At 38.0% G+C, this 18,086-nt stretch overlaps 1 protein-coding gene across 2 annotated transcripts; it reads left to right on the top strand.

The window, feature by feature from the left end:
- Positions 1 to 1,056: 1,056 nt before the first annotated feature.
- On the top strand, positions 1,057 to 14,835 carry LOC127625719 (EF-hand and coiled-coil domain-containing protein 1-like). Of its 2 annotated transcripts, XM_052101081.1 has the most exons (9): positions 1,057 to 2,003; positions 3,766 to 4,321; positions 9,106 to 9,218; positions 10,752 to 10,887; positions 10,960 to 11,104; positions 11,207 to 11,323; positions 12,826 to 12,895; positions 12,975 to 13,157; positions 13,330 to 14,835. In XM_052101081.1, the coding sequence occupies exons 1-8, from the start codon at positions 1,436 to 1,438 to the stop codon at positions 13,124 to 13,126; spliced, it is 1,857 nt and encodes a 618-aa protein (XP_051957041.1). In that variant the 5' UTR covers positions 1,057 to 1,435; the 3' UTR covers positions 13,127 to 13,157; positions 13,330 to 14,835. The 2 variants fall into 2 exon arrangements, with proteins under 2 accessions (XP_051957041.1, XP_051957040.1); XM_052101080.1 differs by having other exon boundaries at positions 12,975 to 14,835.
- Positions 14,836 to 18,086: the final 3,251 nt, after the last annotated feature.

Here is an 18,086-nt window from a genome sequence, read left to right as displayed (position 1 = left end):
GACAATACAGCACACTGGAGGTTAAGCCATTCACTCAGTAGGCAGCAAGGGAGCATCCTATATCTTTCCTATGTGGCTAAGTGTATTCACTCCTAAAATCTGACCAAAAGTTCAGTTTCAGGCTGTAGTTGATGTAATGTCTGTAACATCTAAAAAACATGAATAACCAACACTCCTGGAAATATAATAAACAGTTTGATAAAAAAAAAAAATAAAAAAAAAAGTCTGGCTTTCTAGCTTGGTATTATTTAAAATTTAACAACTTAGTCTAGTTGTCCACATATGTTGCCATCAATCTTTAGGGAAACTAAAGAATGTTTTTTTTTTTTTTTTTTTGCATGTTTAATAGGTGCTACTAGTTACACATCTATAAATCAAAATGGAAATGGATAATGCACACAGAAGTCACGCTGGGGTCTCAGGGTTATACATATATATATTTATGTATATTTATATATATATGTTTCCTGAATTTTTTTTTTTTTCAGTGTAGGAAAATCGAAAACAGCTCATTTATTTTCAGTAGAACTGCCATTAAGCTATATTGAAAAAAATTAAATATATATATATAATATTATATTTATATTTTTAACAATGTTTATAATAATACAGCCAATATACTGCACTTATTTATCTTATTTTTTTTTACTATACAAGTATTTGCTAAACTACAATAAAAAGGTTTATATCTTAATGTCCTCTGTTATATTTGGCAGGTTTTTGTTTTATACATATATATATATCACATTTTAGCCATACATAAACATTAGTATTCATACTTCTTAGGCTTTGTCTGTCTATCTGCATGGGTGTTACCTGCTTCATTCCATTGTCTTTTATGTCACTGAGTCACGCTTGAATACTGCCTCAAAATGATTTGTAAACTTACATAAATGCTGCCATTTAAAACAATCCCCATTACCGGAATTAAGTGTTTCCCACCTCTAGAGAAGCAGCTCACTTTCTTGGAAGTGGTTCAAGAATGCTCAGCCTGAAGTGAGCTCTGACTGGACAGACCTGAATGCTTTCACTCGCTCTGGAACACACAGACGAACACACATCATATCTCTCCTGTCAACCCAAAGGTTGGAGTGAGTCTTCTGAAGACACACTACAACCACAAACCCTGAAGGAAGAAGTTTTGCCTGGATTTTTAAAGTCAACAATTTACTTTGGATTAAGTTTTGGATACCAGTTTTATTTGATCACACTTTACATACCATTTTGTGTTATTGTATTAAGTTATTTCATTAGACATTGCAAATATTCTGTGGAGATCTTATAGTTACTCTACATTTTATGATTATAACATTGTAATGCCAAGTGACACATTTTGTTCTGAGATGATGTACACAGTGATGTAAGTTAACTAAAAAAGGGTGGAAATATAGAAATCCTGATATTCTTGTGGACTTTACATCAGTGGATATTCAAAATGATGCCGGTTTCACGGATCAGCGCTGCGCGTAAAAGCGAGTGGCTGAAATGCGCTCTCGTCCACCACTTCAACCCTGATCCTGGTGTGGAAAACGAGATCGTGGTCTTGGCAACCGGTGTTGACCAGTACCTCCAAGAGGTTTTCCATCACCTGGCGTTTAATAACGGCGATGATCTCGTCTCCGATGAGGATTTCAGGATGTTGTGTTTGGTTTTGGGGATCTCCATAAGCGCAGAGACTGAAAATGGCACAACGGAGCACAAGGACATTTGTTTCGGACTTCCTCACGTGCTTAACTTCAAAGAGTTCCATGCACGACTTTGTGGATTTTTCTCCATCAAAGCGCAGGAAGGACAGAGGACAGGACGACTGCCGGTTAGTGAGGAGACCGAGCACATCGAGCGTGAAATCAGACTCCGGTGTCCCCGCGTCCGGAGGAGAAAGTGTGTGAGTTTTGACCTGTCTAAAGATCATCAGACCCGGAAGAGGTCAGTGAGGGGATCTGGACAAACTCAGAATGTGGATTATTTACAGAGTTCGGTTTTAGAATCCAGGAGAAACACAGGTAAGAGCTTCATTTAAGGATTTATCAAATGTATAACCTTTTGGGGCAGGTGCACTACTGACTGACTTTTCCATCCAAAAACACACAGCTTTTTTTTTTAACATTTAAACTATAACGAATGAAGATTTATTCATGGGATATATGGAAGTGTAATGTATATGACATCATGAAATTGCACGTGTTTGATGTATGCTATTAGTACTATTAAAATGACTAATCCTACTTTGGAGTCGTGATGGTGTAGTGGTCTAAAGCATATAACGGGTAATCTGGTAATCAGAAGGTCGCTGGTTCAATCCCCACAGCCACCAGCATTGTGTCCTTGAGCAAGGCACTTAACTCCAGGTTGCTCCGGGGGGATTGTCCCTGTAATAAGTGCTCTGTAAGTCGCTTTGGATAAAAGCATCTGCCAAATGCATAAATGTAAATGTAAACGTACTACTACTATAAATAATAATAATCACAATAGTCTTAGATCAAGATTGTACCTTGTTACAAGTAGAAAGTGAATTTAGAGCGAAAGTAAAATAATAATAATACAATTATTAATATTTAAATTAATGTAATTTAATGATATTAAATAATATTTTATTCGATTTAAAATAACTTCAAACCACTGATTAATAAAGAATTTCTCTGAAAAAAAGGTGTTTATTAAATGATAAAGGTAATCATTACTAAATATCTAATTAAATAATAATAATAATAATAATAATAATAGGTCAACACAATTTTAAATGATAAATAAAGGAATATAAACGTATTAAAATTATTTAATAATATAATACTTTTTACTTTATTTCAATTAATAATTCTTAAATCCATTTGTTGATTATACTTCATAATTGAAATAATTTGAAAGCAAAAAGGTCTGTCTGAAAATGTTAATTTGACTTTATTTATGGGATTGTGTACTGTATAATGTTTATGCCATCATGATGTTTGACGTATTTACTTTTACAACTACTGCTGCAAATAGGCCTAATGATAATTCCTTTTAAAACTTAATTATAGAAAACAATTAATAATAATAAGTAATAGTCAACAATAATTTAATATAGAAAGGAATTTATCCTAATTATAATGAATTAATATAACCAAACTAATGCTAAATCTTTATTTGAGTATTTTGTATGTTTCTAAATATATTATTTTATTTATTATATTATACTACAAATAAATTAATGCAACTACATTAATGCCAAATCTTTATTTTAGTATTATTTATGTTCAAAAATACATTTTTATTTTATTATATTATATTATACTAGTAGCACATTTGCCTCACTGCAAGAAAGTCACCGGTTCGAATCCCGGCTCAACCTGGGCCGTTCTGTGTGGAGTTAGCATGTTCTCCCTGTGTTCGCGTGGGTTTCTTCCAGATGTTCCTGTTCCCCCCACAGTCCAAAGACATGTAGGTCAAGTGAATTGAAGACTCTAAATTGCCTGTAGGTATAGGTGTCTGTGTGTTAGCCCTTTGATGGACTGGCCATCTGTCCAGGGTGTTTCTCTGCCTTCGGCCAAAGACAGCCAGCTGGATAGGCTCCAGCACTACCTGTGACCCTCCATATGATTAGTGGTTATAGCAAATGGATTGATGGATATACAGTATATTATCACTATATTTGTTTGAAAATAATTTCAAATCATTGATTAATAATTAATTTGTGTTTTTAATTCAAATTTTCATTTGAATTAATGTTGCTTTTTAAGGTGAGTTTTCAAATAGTATATTAGGTCATAACTGAATTTCTGATTGCAGTGATGGATATTAACCCTCTGAGTAGATGTCAGGACCAGCTAGATTTGGAGAATGCCAGTCTGAGAGAGCTGGTGGAGGACTTGCGTTCAGCTCTGCAGAGCAGCGATGCACGTTGCATTGCTCTGGAGGTGGCGTTACGCCGAAAACAAATGCCACCACAACACACTGCTGTAACCACACCAGAGAGACAAGACTACAGTGTTGAGGGCAAGGCAAAAACCAAACAACCCAAACAAATGGCATGGGACACAAGAAGGAGCACTAAAGACCTCCAACGAGAGCTGGAACTGATTCGAGCATCTCGCGATGGACAACTTGAGGAAGCCATGAGGTTCAACCAGAGGTTAGAGGAAGAGTTGATGGCCGCCTTTGGAGAGCTCAACAGGATGCAGGAGGTGGTGGGCAGTGTCAGAAGAGAAAATGCTCGGATCAAGAAGAGGGCAGAGGAGGCGAGAGGGGCCCTGTCCGCAGGGCTTGAGGGCGTTAGGGCCTTAGAAGACCAGGCCCAACAAGCTGACCTGCTTCGAGACAGAGTCCAGAATCTGGAGAAGTTCAGGTAGATCTTTCATTTATTCACAGGTATAACTTCAGTCACACATATATTAATAACAGACGGATCTCACAGAAAATTCAGCGACAGGAGGTTGACATTTTTACTAATGAAATTGGTCTTTGCTTACTGAAATGTGAACCACTTCCCCCAGTGGCTGAAGCTGGAAGTGCTGTTGAATGTATTGACCCCGTTTCCACCTGGTATTAAGATGTGTTTCGGGTGATCCGATCACATGTTGTCAGCCCTAAATGTAGGTCTAAACAGGGTCTAGAACGTTTGTGATCGGATCACAAAAAATGCATACGAATGTGGTAAAAAATGCATGTGACCACATTGACTTTGATGTGTAAATGCTAATCTGTCCTATAGCACCACCTGTCAATCAATCGCTGTGCTAAAACATTTGCTTAAATTAAATTTCAACCGCATCTGTGAGAAACAGTTCACCATTTTTTCCATCCTATCATTGTCTTTTCTGACTTTGTTGCACTTTAATATCATGCAGTATCACACTGACATAGTGATTGATGGATGTTGTCATAAAAAATAGAGACCGTCCCCTCTAAAACACAAGTGGCCACAGGAGACACATTTAAGCGGCCAGGTGTAAACAGCGATGTGTCTTACCTGATCACATGTGATTGGATCTTCCAAATCACATCTTAATACCAGGTGGAAACGGGGTCATAGGCGGGGTGAGCAGGCACAGGGTGGCGCCAAAAGCAAGTTGTTTAAGTGACGCAATACAGTCAACAATGCATATTTTATTAACCCTACCCCTAACCTAAACCCCAACCCTTAACCTAACACTCGCCATTGTTTATTTGAATGCAATTACTTCATGGACATACATTCACTGGACCAGAACCGGTGTCACATTGTAAATAAAGTGAGTCTTTATTACCAAGGACCATTTCGTGGGTGTCCCCTGCACTTTGGGGCTCTGCATATATGACCTAATGTAGATCGCATTTCCAAACTTTGTACAACTATAAGACATTTTACTGCATTGATGCTCCATAGACGCATTTGGCTTCAGTTTGTGAATGATGAGTCAGGAATCAGAGGGAGGTTGTAAACAGATTAGAAAAGATAAAACTGCTTTGCAGGGCATGGTGCAAACATGTTTGATTTCCCTTGACAGATGTAATAACCTGCCTTAATAACATAGGACTGCACAGTTTCCTGCAAACAGTTATTAGTCATATGCTTTTAAGCGTGATTATTACAGCAATCATCAAAAGCCTCTATTACAACATTTTACTGTAACCTGAGTCTTACTATATTCTATTGCATTTCTTGCTTGCTATATCCTGGGAGGAAGGATATCAATTATGTGTGTGTCCAGACACAAGTTTAAGTAGGAGATTTACAGTCTCATTTTTGTTTCTCACACCTTATCCCAGGGGCGACACCAGCAAATTTTGATTGCTGGTGCTGAAGAGGTGCTAAATCTTTGACAGGGGGAGCATTTATTAATATCAGTTTGCACGTGGTGACAACAGAAGTGAAATTTCTATGCTGCAGCCTCGATAAAACTGGCAACACACTTTCAGGGGTATTTTAAACTTTTTTACAGTACTGTCTAAAGCACAGGTACAGCAAAACAGTGTACCCTTATTGGGGGTCTGGGGACATGCTCCACTGGGAGAAACGTTTTGCAAAAACGGCACTAAAGCATTTAATTCTGGTGACTTTAGGAACCGCATTTTTACCTTTTCACAAGTATATATCTTGTGTAGCAATTAATGTAACTGCAGGCTACAAAGCATTGATAAATGACTTATTCACACAGTACATCAAGCACTAGTTAAAGTTTTTCAAAATCAGCTACCTTAAAAAAAAAAAGAAAAAAGGAAGGTAGCCTGCTGTGGCAGGACCATGATATTGTGATGGTATCTGATGGTAATATTGCGGTGCATTGATGAACGCCATGGTATTTACATAGTACTCCAATGTACATGCAAAAAAAACAACATGCAATGATATTGTTTGATACCTGTTTGGTTGGAAAAATGTATTTAAATTGAGTTGTCCAGAAGCTGCACATGCAGGCATTGAACTTAATAAAGACATTACTCATTGCTGACGAAGGATGCGCTTGCAGGTTTTGATTCAAAATATCGCTGTCACCATCCGAACGGGAAGAGCCATAACTGACACCTATATTTAGCAAAATCGTCTGTGACTTCTCTTAAACTCCCATTTTTTTCATAGTAAATTCCACACATCATTTACTCCAATAGGATTGAGTGTAAAACATGTTGAAGATTAGTGGACAGGCGGACAATTCATTAAGTTATGCGCTGTTTCCTCACAAAAACAGTTTATTATTCTTGTCTCTTGCCTCCTCGCCAGTGAACCGACATAAGAATGTCTATGGTACTGCTGCATTATGCTTTTTTTGATAACATTGCAGGCTCGCATTGGTAGAAGGGCTCTGGTTGTTATAAAGCAGGGTCGGGGGTTGTGAGGTTACGGGGGCTGCTCCACCAATACTGAGAGATAGTTGTAGTTGTAATTATGTTGTCAAGCAGGCTTCCCAAACACTCCCCTTGTCTGTCACTGGTCAGCTAATCAGATAGCTCCGCCCCAAACTAATACTATTTGTTGAGCCATCGTTGCTATGCTGAGCTGTTCAGAGAACAGATAGATGTTTTGAAAAACACAAATCTATTGTTTACACTTCTGGGGGACATCAATTTACATCTTCACTTCAAGCTGGTATAGGAAATGTAACTTCATGTTCTACACAGATGGTTTTCAGAAAACCAATTTTATTCTAGCAGAAAAGACTTGGAATTATTGGAATTAATACAAACATAGTCACGAGTACAAGCGGCCGAAATGGGCTTTCTCAGAAGGGTGCCGGGCTTCTCCCTTAGAGATAGGGTGAGAGCTCAGTTATCCGTGAGGAGCTCAGAGTAGAGCCGCTGCTCCTTTGCGTCGAAAGGAGTCAGTTGAGGTGGTTTGGGCATATGGTAAGGATGCCCCCTGGCCGCCTCCCTAGGGAGGTGTTTCAGGCACGTCCAGCTGGGAGGAGGCATCGGGGAAGACCCAGGATTAGGTGGAGAGATTACATCTCCACACTGGCCTGGGAACACCTCGGGGTCCCCCAGTCAGAGCTGGTTAATGTGGCTCGGGATAGGGAAGTTTGGGGCCCCCTGCTGGAGCAGCTGCCCCCACGACCCGACTTCGGATAAGCGGTTGAAGATGGATGGATGGATGGACAAACATAGAAATACTTATATCATTTGACGTAAGCCCCATCCTACAGTTCAGCACTCTGAAACTTGTTTGAACAGTCGATGATGGCAGGGGAGTGGAGCTTACCTCCCACCCAGGATGGGATCTCAACTGAAGGTGATGGGGTGGAGGGGGGTGAAAACAATTGAAGTATATGAACAATGAGAAACACCTGAACAGGCTTATAAAGCGGAGGCTGTATTGTGATGTATTGGATGAGATGCATGATAGAATGTATACTGAGATCTTCCTGCTAGAACTACACTTATGCTTACATTTTTCTTTGTTGAGTGCAGACACACCATAGTGTTAGTGTTCCTGGATTCTGTGTAAATCCAGGAACCAATTTGATCTGAAGAACCTATATGTAACATCAACAGCTTTTAAATATGTCCACATTAATCCAGATACATTTGAAAACGACGTTTTCATTTTTTAAATGCTCTCTGTCCACACTGACGTTTTCAAAATTATACCACAAGTTGCTCGTCCACACTAAAACATCAGAAATCCCCTTATGCACATGCAAAAAATAGACGTTTCATGTACAAGCTGAAATGCAATTGTCCTTGTATTTCATCTCCAGACAGCAATTCCAAGTAAACTTTGCATCGCCTTTGAGGGAATGCATTGGGAAAGTTGTACAAAGTAAGATTTATCTTTAACAATGCTCTCAAAGTTAATAACAGACACAATAACGTCGATACAATGTGGGCTGCCATCTTCATTGTTTTGGGTTGAAAGAATCACATGACTGCATCACATGATAAACAAATACATCATAATTTTCAGATATCTCTGTCTTCCCCGTCCACACTACAATGCAAAGACAGCGTTTTCAAATTTATCCACTTAGGAGAGCGTTTTCGAAAAGCTCAGTTTTTTTGGTCAAAAACGCGGTCAGCGTGGAACGAAGGCCAAAATGTAGAGAAAAAGATGTGTTTTCAAACGGAAACTTATTTGTGAGGACATGGCCTTAATCTCCAAAAAACCATGTATGCAATTTAAGAACCATTTAAAGCAAGAAAAAAAGGCTGCTGGATAAAAAGAGGGCTAATAAAAATCTAAGGTCCTACAAAGAACCATTGAAGGAACATTGTTATTATTAGCTGTATAAATATCATAAATTAATAAACTTAAGATGTATATTGTTAGAACGAGTGTCCTGCACACAAAGTGGCCAGATGCTATTGCTTTTATAATAATCTCCCATTAATCCTGCAATCAAGTAAATTGATGGCTTTCAGTAGACGCATGACAGATTAATGACTGAGTTTATATTTCATTATTTCAGACTGTCTGTGTGGTGATGTAATGCTCATTTCTTAACCTGGAAAGGCTTGTTGAAACCTGCAAGATTCCTCGCAAAAAAAAATAAAAAATCCACGTATTCTGCAGGGACAATAATCTAACTTGTTCATGCATCATCCCCGTTTAGCCATGTAATCATCAGGGTTTAATCCCAAGGTCTTGATTTACCTGGTATAAATTAATATTTGGTTATATTACAATAATTGTATATTATTCTTGGTTGTATTTAGGGCTCAGTGCACCTGCAAGGAGCTGAATATGAAAACAACAGAGATACTTGTAGAGCCATGTGGGTCTGGATTCCCTTCCCCCACTGGTCACGATGACTCCATTATCAGAAGAGGTATGGAGATTATAAACAAACGGGTTTGTCTAGTTAGCTTTGATAGTTAACCTCTGCTGTTAGATGCCGTAACTACCAGCCTGATCTCATCATGTTATTATCCCTATAATTTAGCAAAATAATTTTTACATTGATCATTGTACGTATTACAGCAGTTTCTTGGTAAAATAAACACTAGAAGTGCTACAATAACAATGATTTATCATGACTTATTATTTACACAAATAACGAGTAAAACAATAGTTTTTTAGTTCATAAGCACATACTTTTCGCCATGTTCCTCATACAATGCAATCTTATGACAACAAAACACTTTTATGGCAGTGCATGACTTGTAAGGTGATACATTTTAACGTTTGCATTACATATCCAACTACATTTACAAGCTTGTTTAAGAGTGACAAAAAAATTATGCAGTGGCTCAGCTGAGAGTTGCACTCACAACCGGGGTACGAGTCCTAAAGAGCAGGTGAGTAGACATGTGAGCCATAAGTGTCATACTGTAGAAGCAGCACAAAATGAAGTTGTTGCTTTAGCAATTGTGTTTTTCATCTCACATTTGCTTTTATAACACTATAGGTTAGTTTTACTGTTGGGAGGTAGGTTTTGTTGATTTAAAACGTGATAAAGCATAATTGAAAACCTTAAAAACCTTCATTGTTTGGGAGAAAATGTAACTATCGGCACAGAGTGGATATTTCACCTCGGAACTGCCATGATACGTGCAAGGAACCACGTAATATAGTTTTGCAAAAATGTCGACACAATCGCATAATTTTCTGGTGGTAACTACACCATTTTGCCAGTAAAAGGTATGTTTCTCCATTGACAGCCATTTAAAAGTAGCTGTGTATTCTGAAACTATTTCTGCAAACAACCAATAAGTATAAATGTTTTCAATTATATTATAGTAGATGTTTCAACATGACCAGGTTTTTTTTGGAGGGCTCTTTACTGTGTGAAATATACTTGTTTGATCAAGGGGTTCTAAATAATAGAGCTGTTCAGGTTGTAGTCCATAAACCTAGAAGACAATTAGCATTTTTGAGCTATGGGAATAGCTATGGGTGCCAATCACTCTAGATTTTCCTATGGGGTTTTATGATGGCAGTTTTGGACTTCTAAGTAAAATAGTGGCTGTGGTAAACAGTACTTGAAGATACTTGGAGGTTTTGTCCTACAACACACAATTATACCCCAAACATGAATTTTAAAACCATCATGTGTTGCTAACAAGTTGCTATATAAGGACTACAAAAGTTTCAGGTATGAGTGTGTAATTTTTGTTCCAGAACAAAATGTCTGAGTATCTTCAAGTAATGTTTACCACATACCTTATTTTACTTAAATCTCCTAAACTGCCCCAAGCCATATGAAAATCCTGAGGCAACCCATGGCAAATTAGCCTTCCAGCCTCAATTTGACGTCATGGCAGAACAATTCTACATGAATTTAGTATTAGAACAATTGGGATAAGGCAGTAATGACAGAGGTCATGTGACAATTATGTGGTCATGTGACACCACTTTACAGAAGAGGGCCTGCAGAGGTCAGTAGAGGGTCGGGCTGCTTCTGATGAGGAAGAGGAGGAAAGAGGGGTAGATGAAGGACAGTGCTGCCTCCTGGAGGTGAAACGGATGATCAACAGATTGCACGGCTGTGCCAGAGGGTGAATATATATTCATATATATTTCATGATTGGGATCATCCGACAGTTTCATGTGCTTGTGTTCTCCTACAGGTGTCATAAAACTGCTATCTGTCAGTGGCTCGTTTCTCAGACTTCAGCCCACAGCAGAGAAATCCAAAGATATTCTGGAATGAGAGAAATCAAAAGACGAGAGTGGATTCCTAGAGCAGATGAAAAGTCTGGCAAACCTGTAAAGGTAAGAGCTGAAAAAGAAACGAATGGGTGCCTACACCACCATAAAGTCTAAGCTCTCTTCTCTAACTCCCATTTGTCCTCTATGTCTCAAATGTAAATACAGCAGAAAGAGGTGGACAGTTTAAGACAGGAAGTTCAGATGGTGGAAACAGAGATACGACCTCTGCTGGAGGAGAGACTCACTGATGCACTCACTTTACTACTGCAACTACGAGATAAGGTAAGAGTTAAAGGAGTAGTTCACCCAAACAATTAAAATTCTGTCATAATTTACTCACTCTTATGTTGTTCCAAACCTGTATGTCTTTCTTAAGTGGAACACAAAGTGACTCACTTTAAAACCTTAAAGTGCACATAAAGTGTCATAAAAATAGTCCATGTGACTAATACGTCATATTTTAAGTGTTCTGAAGGTATGCGGTTTTGGTGAGAAAAGACGAGACATTCATTCAAAGTAATTTTTCTTCTGATAATCTTAATGTACATTGTGCATTCATGTATGCTATGAGAGAAGCTCGTTCACAATGAGAACTTGCGTCCTTTAGTGCTAAAACAATCTCTGATCTCGCATGAAAATGCATCCTGTGAATGAGCTTTTCTCATAGCGCTCATGAACATGCAACAACATCAAGATTTCAAATTGTTTCTCACCAAAACCTATCATATGCAGAAGACTTGAAATATTAGCTACATTTTAAAGTCTGTGTAAATGAGAGTTATGAAGCACAAGTGTTAATGCAGCTGAAGACATATCGACTGACCATGTTATGCTACTTGCTAATGCTAGTCAGTGGCAGATGGAATATCATTAAGGGACATTCTCATTCTAGACAACATTATATTACATTTGTATACACCAATGAATACAAAAAGAGTCTTCAATATTTTTGCCAGAAGAGAAAGCCTGTAAATATTAAATGTTTATCTCACTGTTAAAAGTGGTAACGTACAATTGTTCTAAGGATATTTCTACCTGATCTTACACTTAAAATTTGTTTTGTTGGTCTAACCTAGGGTGACCAAACGTCCTGTTTTACCAGGACATGTCCTGTTTTCATGTCCTGTCCTGGCCGTCTTTTTTGTGTCTTTGATAGATAGTATTTTGTAATAACAATTTTCTATCTATACAGAGGCATAGCCTACTTTAAATGTATTGAAATTAACAAGGCATCTTTGAGTAAAATTCAAGTATCATTTGAGTATCTCATTGCCGGGCAGAGTGTCCTGGTTTTTGGTAATCAAAATATGGTCACCCTATGTAACCTAAAACCAGTTAATTTAGACTTTTCCACATGAAGCACATTTTTAGGAAAACATTTTTTCCCCAGTGCTGCTTAAAGATCTTATAGTCAAATTTTAAGAGTACACCAACATACAGATGACTGCTAAGCTAACAGACATAGACTCAAAGCCACACAACTCCTGTTTTGATTTCATGAAGTTAAATCATTGGTCACTGGTGTATGAGTAGTGGTGTGTGTGTGTGTGAATGGGGGAATGGGACACATTGTAAAGTACTTTGGTAACCTCTAACATTAAAAAAGGCGCTATATAAGTGCGGACCATTTACCATTTACCATGAAGTCTTTAATAAGGTACAAATCTACATATAAAGATCACTGATAAACGATTGCTATAATAAAGAAATATTCAATACTTAGAAATATTTAAACTGTATAATACACTTTTCCTTCAATAACAAGTCTGTTTTGACCCTCATAGAGAGTCTCTTGCAAAGTCTTGGGAAAAATTCTAATCAACACTCTAGAGCTGTGTACCAGAAAAGGCCGCGGTAAGTTCTTTTCCCTTCTATTAATTTAGACTTTTCCTAAAATCCTGGATAACACACTTATCCCCTCTTTTTCCTATAGAAAGCACCCCAGTATTCATGGTAGTGGACACACTGTGTCAGCAGCTCCTTTCCAGTCACCTCCTAGATGGAGAGGAGGTCAGCATAGGGGTACGACCTCCTGTGACCCCAGGTCAACGAAATCCGTCCAACACACTTATGATGTCCTGCTGAGAGCATCACATATGTCCCATCACTGACAAAGGTCTTAACTTAAACTGTTCTTTGGTGCAGAGAACATAATTAGTTTAACACTACTGTTTTTGTTAAGAATGTGTTTTATTGTAAGTGTAACAAGCGTGAGCTTTTAGTCTCTGCAATAGAGAATGATATCTTGCCGATGAGTCTTAATTCAAGCTTTCCAACCATGCATGCAGGGTCTTTAACATCCATCGCACAAACCACAATGACGGTGACCCAAAGGGACAACAAACACAGCACCACCAATGCAAATACTGCAATAAAAAGCAAATATTAAGACATATATGTTCAGTTTTTACAAAAAATATTTAAAGGTGCAATATAACAATTTTCATGTAATGTTAGCCTTTTTTTGCCAATGTGTCAACGGCTTATAACGCAACTTAAAAGATGAGCCCTTCCCGGACTTCCTTGGTTTCCAATTAAAGCCTGTCGACTGATTTTCATTCGAAGGGCGCGGGTCGCATTTGCTGGGAAAATCCAAAGGATGTGACCTTTATGCACGCTCCCGAGAGCCTTGCCTCAGTAATCACTTCTCTTCCGCTATTCAACAGCAACATCAAACTGCAACACTAGGTAACTAACATTATCTTAGAAATGGAATCCAGCACAGCACCAGCTCCTACACAAACTCTGAGGAAGCCAAAAAATAAACCATTTATCTACTGAATCCTGTCTGGCTAAGCGGGAACGTGATCGTGGCTGAGCGAAAACTAGAGTGAACACCGACATTTGATTCCTAGAGGGACCTTAATTCGGTTTTGGGAATCAAAACCTACCCTTAATTGGCATTCTTCTTATTGGACAGGTAAGCTTACATAACTGCAAAGCATGTGAAACAAAGTGCCATAAGAATTGATCTGTGTAATTTTAGCTAACTTGATCTTGCCTGCTAACGCTGATGAATTGTAAGCTACCTTGCTTCTTAACTTTCAAATAATTTCAACAATCTTCTCTTTATACTATAATTCATGTATACAGGATTAAGCAAATAAGCTGGTTTCTTATTCGTAGTACAACATATGACATACAATAGTGCAACATAACTGCAGTGCAACATTAAAGTGTCTGGTATAGTTCGGAAGTATGTAGCTGTATGTATGTATCAGTATGCTATGTTAGCTGATAAGTAGTTTAAGTTTAGTCTCAAAGTTTGCAGTAAAACAATCTTAACTCATTTTAATTATGCTACCTCATCTGTCAGTATGATGCTGGTGAATCACGTACAGCCTTTTTGTACATTACGTCCTTGTTTTGGTTGATGCTCGCTCACTTCCCTATGGAGTGTGTGCACGAGCATGAGCAACAGATAACTGGCTGCAGTTCACTTAACGGCCACAGGTGTCATTAATAACAAGGGATTCTGAATCTTATATACTGCACCTTTAAGTTGTCCTAACGCAAATGGATTAAGTGAACTTCCATTTTACTCATTTAAACTTACTGCACACTATGAAATTAGGTTGTTTGACAAAAAATTCAAGAATTATGTTTCATGAGTTTTGAGTTAAATTCAACGAGAAACAAAAATTTATTTTTGAGTGTCTGTTTGTTTTTGTACATACTGTATAAGTCTGCATCAGATATGATGTGTTCTCATGGCACTTAATTTGTTTGGGAAAACTGTTATACTTATTACTCTAACAAAGCCATGTTTATGTTATATTGTTTTATATATTTGATAATAAGCTAAAAACATTATATATATATATATATATATATATATATATATATATATATATATATATATATATATACTTGTACAGCACATTGGTCAACTACTGTTTTAAATTGTGCTTAATAAATAGACTTGACATTGACATTTTTGTAAAAAACTAATAAATATATATTTATTCCAAAATGATTCCAATATTCATATTTTACATCTTGTCAAATGACTCAGCTTGAAATGTGAATGTGTCACTGATATTTGTGGAATGTCTTAACATCACTTATCTGTGATGTTGTTTCATGTCACATTTCCATTCCCCACTGTTACAATGTGTCAGTGTGTAGGCTCATTGTCAAGACAATGCATTTCCTTATGAAAGTCTCACAGACAAACCACACTCTGTTCAAGACGCAGTGTTACTTTGTGGATGCCAAAGTCTCTAACTCATCAATATTCTTGAAGAAAGAGCAAGAATCATTTATTTCTCTCAAAAACTCTGGAATGTTTGTCCACGCTCATCTCCCAGTCCATGTCCATGCATGCTCATTGTTATCCACGTCAATCCCATTTATTCCTCCCAATCCGACTGAGCCTCTCTCATGCTGGAAACGTATCTGCTGAGTTATGCACCTCGATAATTCTCTTATGTCCCTTGCATTGATTGATAAGTGAACATTGTCACTAGAACTCTGATAGTCAAAGCCTGTAGAGTTACATTGTGATACACCAGAAAAACATTCCTGATGCAAGGCCTTTGGAAATGACATCAATTTAATTGGTTATTTTGTGAAACAACACTTCAAGGTTTACTCTTGTTATCTTGTGGGAATGTCTTGCTTACAATGTTTTCTGTAATCATTCTGATTACAATTATAGCATTCTGTAATCCAATTTTTTCTGTATTCTTTGGTAAATATTTTTACCTCATGCATCTGATTTTATTCAAGTCAAAAATATTATTTAACATGACTAAATCAAGGGAAGTTTGGGGCCCCCTGCTGGAGCAGCTGCCCCCGCAACCTGACTTCGCATAAGCGGTTGAATATGGATGGATGACTAAATCAACCTGAAAATGAAATTACACCAACAAAATTCATTTTAGTCCCTTTTTTTTAGTGCTGGCAACCAATTTGCTACATACAATATATATATATATATATACACTCACCTAAAGGATTATTAGGAACACCATACTAATACTGTGTTTGACCCACTTTCGCCTTCAGAACTGCCTTAATTCTACGTGGCATTAATTCAACAAGGTGCTGAAAGCATTCTTTAGAAATGTTGGCCCATATTGATAGGATAGCATCTTGCAGTTGATGGAGATTTGTGGGATGCACATCCAGGGCACGAAGCTCCCGTTCCACCACATCCCAAATATGCTCTATTGGGTTGAGATCTGGTGACTGTGGGGGCCATTTTAGTACAGTGAACTCATTGTCATGTTCAAGAAACCAATTTGAAATGATTCGAGCTTTGTGACATGGTGCATTATCCTGCTGGAAGTAGCCATCAGAGGATGGGTACATGGTGGCCATAAAGGGATGGACAAGGTCAGAAACAATGCTCAGGTAGGCCGTGGCATTTAAACGATGCCCAATTGGCACTAAGGGGCCTAAAGTGTGCCAAGAAAACATCCCCCACACCATTACACCACCACCACCATCCTGCACAGTGGTAACAAGGCATGATGGATCCATGTTCTCATTCTGTTTACGCCAAATTCTGACTCTACCATCTGAATGTCTCAACAATTTTGGTGAGCTCTTGTAGCCTGTTTTTCCTATTTGTAGTGGAGATGAGTGGTACCCGGTGGGGTATTCTGCTGTTGTAGCCCATCCACCTCAAGGTTGTGCGTGTTGTGGCTTCACAAATGCTTTGCTGCATACCTCGGTTGTAACGAGTGGTTATTTCAGGCAAAGTTGCTCTTCTATCAGCTTGAATCAGTCGGCCCATTCTCCTCTGACCTCTAGCATCAACAAGGCATTTTCGCCCACAGGACTGCCGCATACTGGATGTTTTTCCCTTTTCACACCATTCTTATAACTTCTCATAACTTCTTACAACATTGTAGGCATACTTCACTGCATAATTCCTGATTAAATTCAAAACTACTTTCAGAACATTTTCTCAGAAACTCAACTTGGAATGTCTGTTTGGCATCATTCAGACTTGTACATTTAGTGGTGCTGTGGTTAAAGCTCTGGACTTTGGCTCAAAAGATTGGGTGAGATTGGTTTGAAGCCTACATGAACTAGTCTTTACATTGTACTGGAGCTTTTTGCACTGTGCTTAGTGAATACCAGCAGGGATTGGCCCTGATAATTGATTGCAGCTGTATTCTTTAATATGTTTGGTACATTTGAAGAGTTGCAAGTAGTTCTTAGATTTTTCAAAATATTTGGTTAAAGTTTGGTCTACTGCAGTTTTTGTCATTTTTATTTTCAACTAAAATAACATTTTTGTCAAGAATAGAATTTACTGGGGGCCTGGGTAGCTCAGCGGGTATTGACACTGACTACCACCCACAAATTTGAAATTCACGAATTTGAATCCAGGGTGTGCAGAGTGACTCCAGCCAGGTCTCATAAGCAACCAAATTGGCCCGGTTTCAAGGGAGGGTAGAGTCACATGGGGTAACCTCCTCGTGGTAACGACTTAGTGGTAAGTTGTGCATGGATCGCGGTGGGTAGCATGAGCCTCTACATGCTGGGAGTCTCCGTGGTGTCATGCACATTGAGCCATGTGATAAGATGCGCGGACTGACTCTCTCAGAAGCGGTAACCATACACCAAAGTACGGATCTTAGTAACCATACCACAAAGACCTACTAAGTAGTGGGAATTGGGCATTCCAAATTGGGAGAAAAGGTGATAAAAAAATACATTAATAAATAAAAAATAAAAAAAAAACTCTGGTTTTGAATGCCTCGAACACAAGTGGAGTGATACAAACAGTAAAGTGTCCCATCAGAGGTTGTGCTAGAAAAAATATTTTTCCGTCACTCTGACAGACTGAAATTTCTGTCATGGTATATTTTTATTCATCATACCTGTTTTAATTTCACAAGTATTACATTCAGGGGGGAATCATCCATTATAATGGCATATACATGACAGTGGATAGGCTTACAGTAAATGATCGATTTCTTTGATTCACCCAAGATCTACCTGTCAATCAACTGCTGCGCTAAAAAAATATTTTTATACTTTGACAGTTACGTGTGGCTTTAAAAGCAAATAAATGTCCGATCGAACA

Source organism: Xyrauchen texanus, chromosome 32 (assembly GCF_025860055.1).
Source record: "Xyrauchen texanus isolate HMW12.3.18 chromosome 32, RBS_HiC_50CHRs, whole genome shotgun sequence".
Lineage (NCBI taxonomy): Eukaryota > Metazoa > Chordata > Actinopteri > Cypriniformes > Catostomidae > Xyrauchen > Xyrauchen texanus.
This window is presented reverse-complemented; position numbering and strand designations above follow the sequence as displayed.

Bases quoted from the DNA above. Each gene is read 5' to 3' on its own strand.
- LOC127625719 (XM_052101081.1), top strand. From the start codon at position 1,436: ATGATGCCGGTTTCACGGATCAGCGCTGCGCGTAAAAGCGAGTGGCTG. The intron at 9,219-10,751 runs GTATGGAGATTA...ACCACTTTACAG, and splicing joins TGACTCCATTATCAGAAGAG to AAGAGGGCCTGCAGAGGTCA. The intron at 12,896-12,974 runs GTAAGTTCTTTT...TTTTTCCTATAG, and splicing joins GTGTACCAGAAAAGGCCGCG to AAAGCACCCCAGTATTCATG.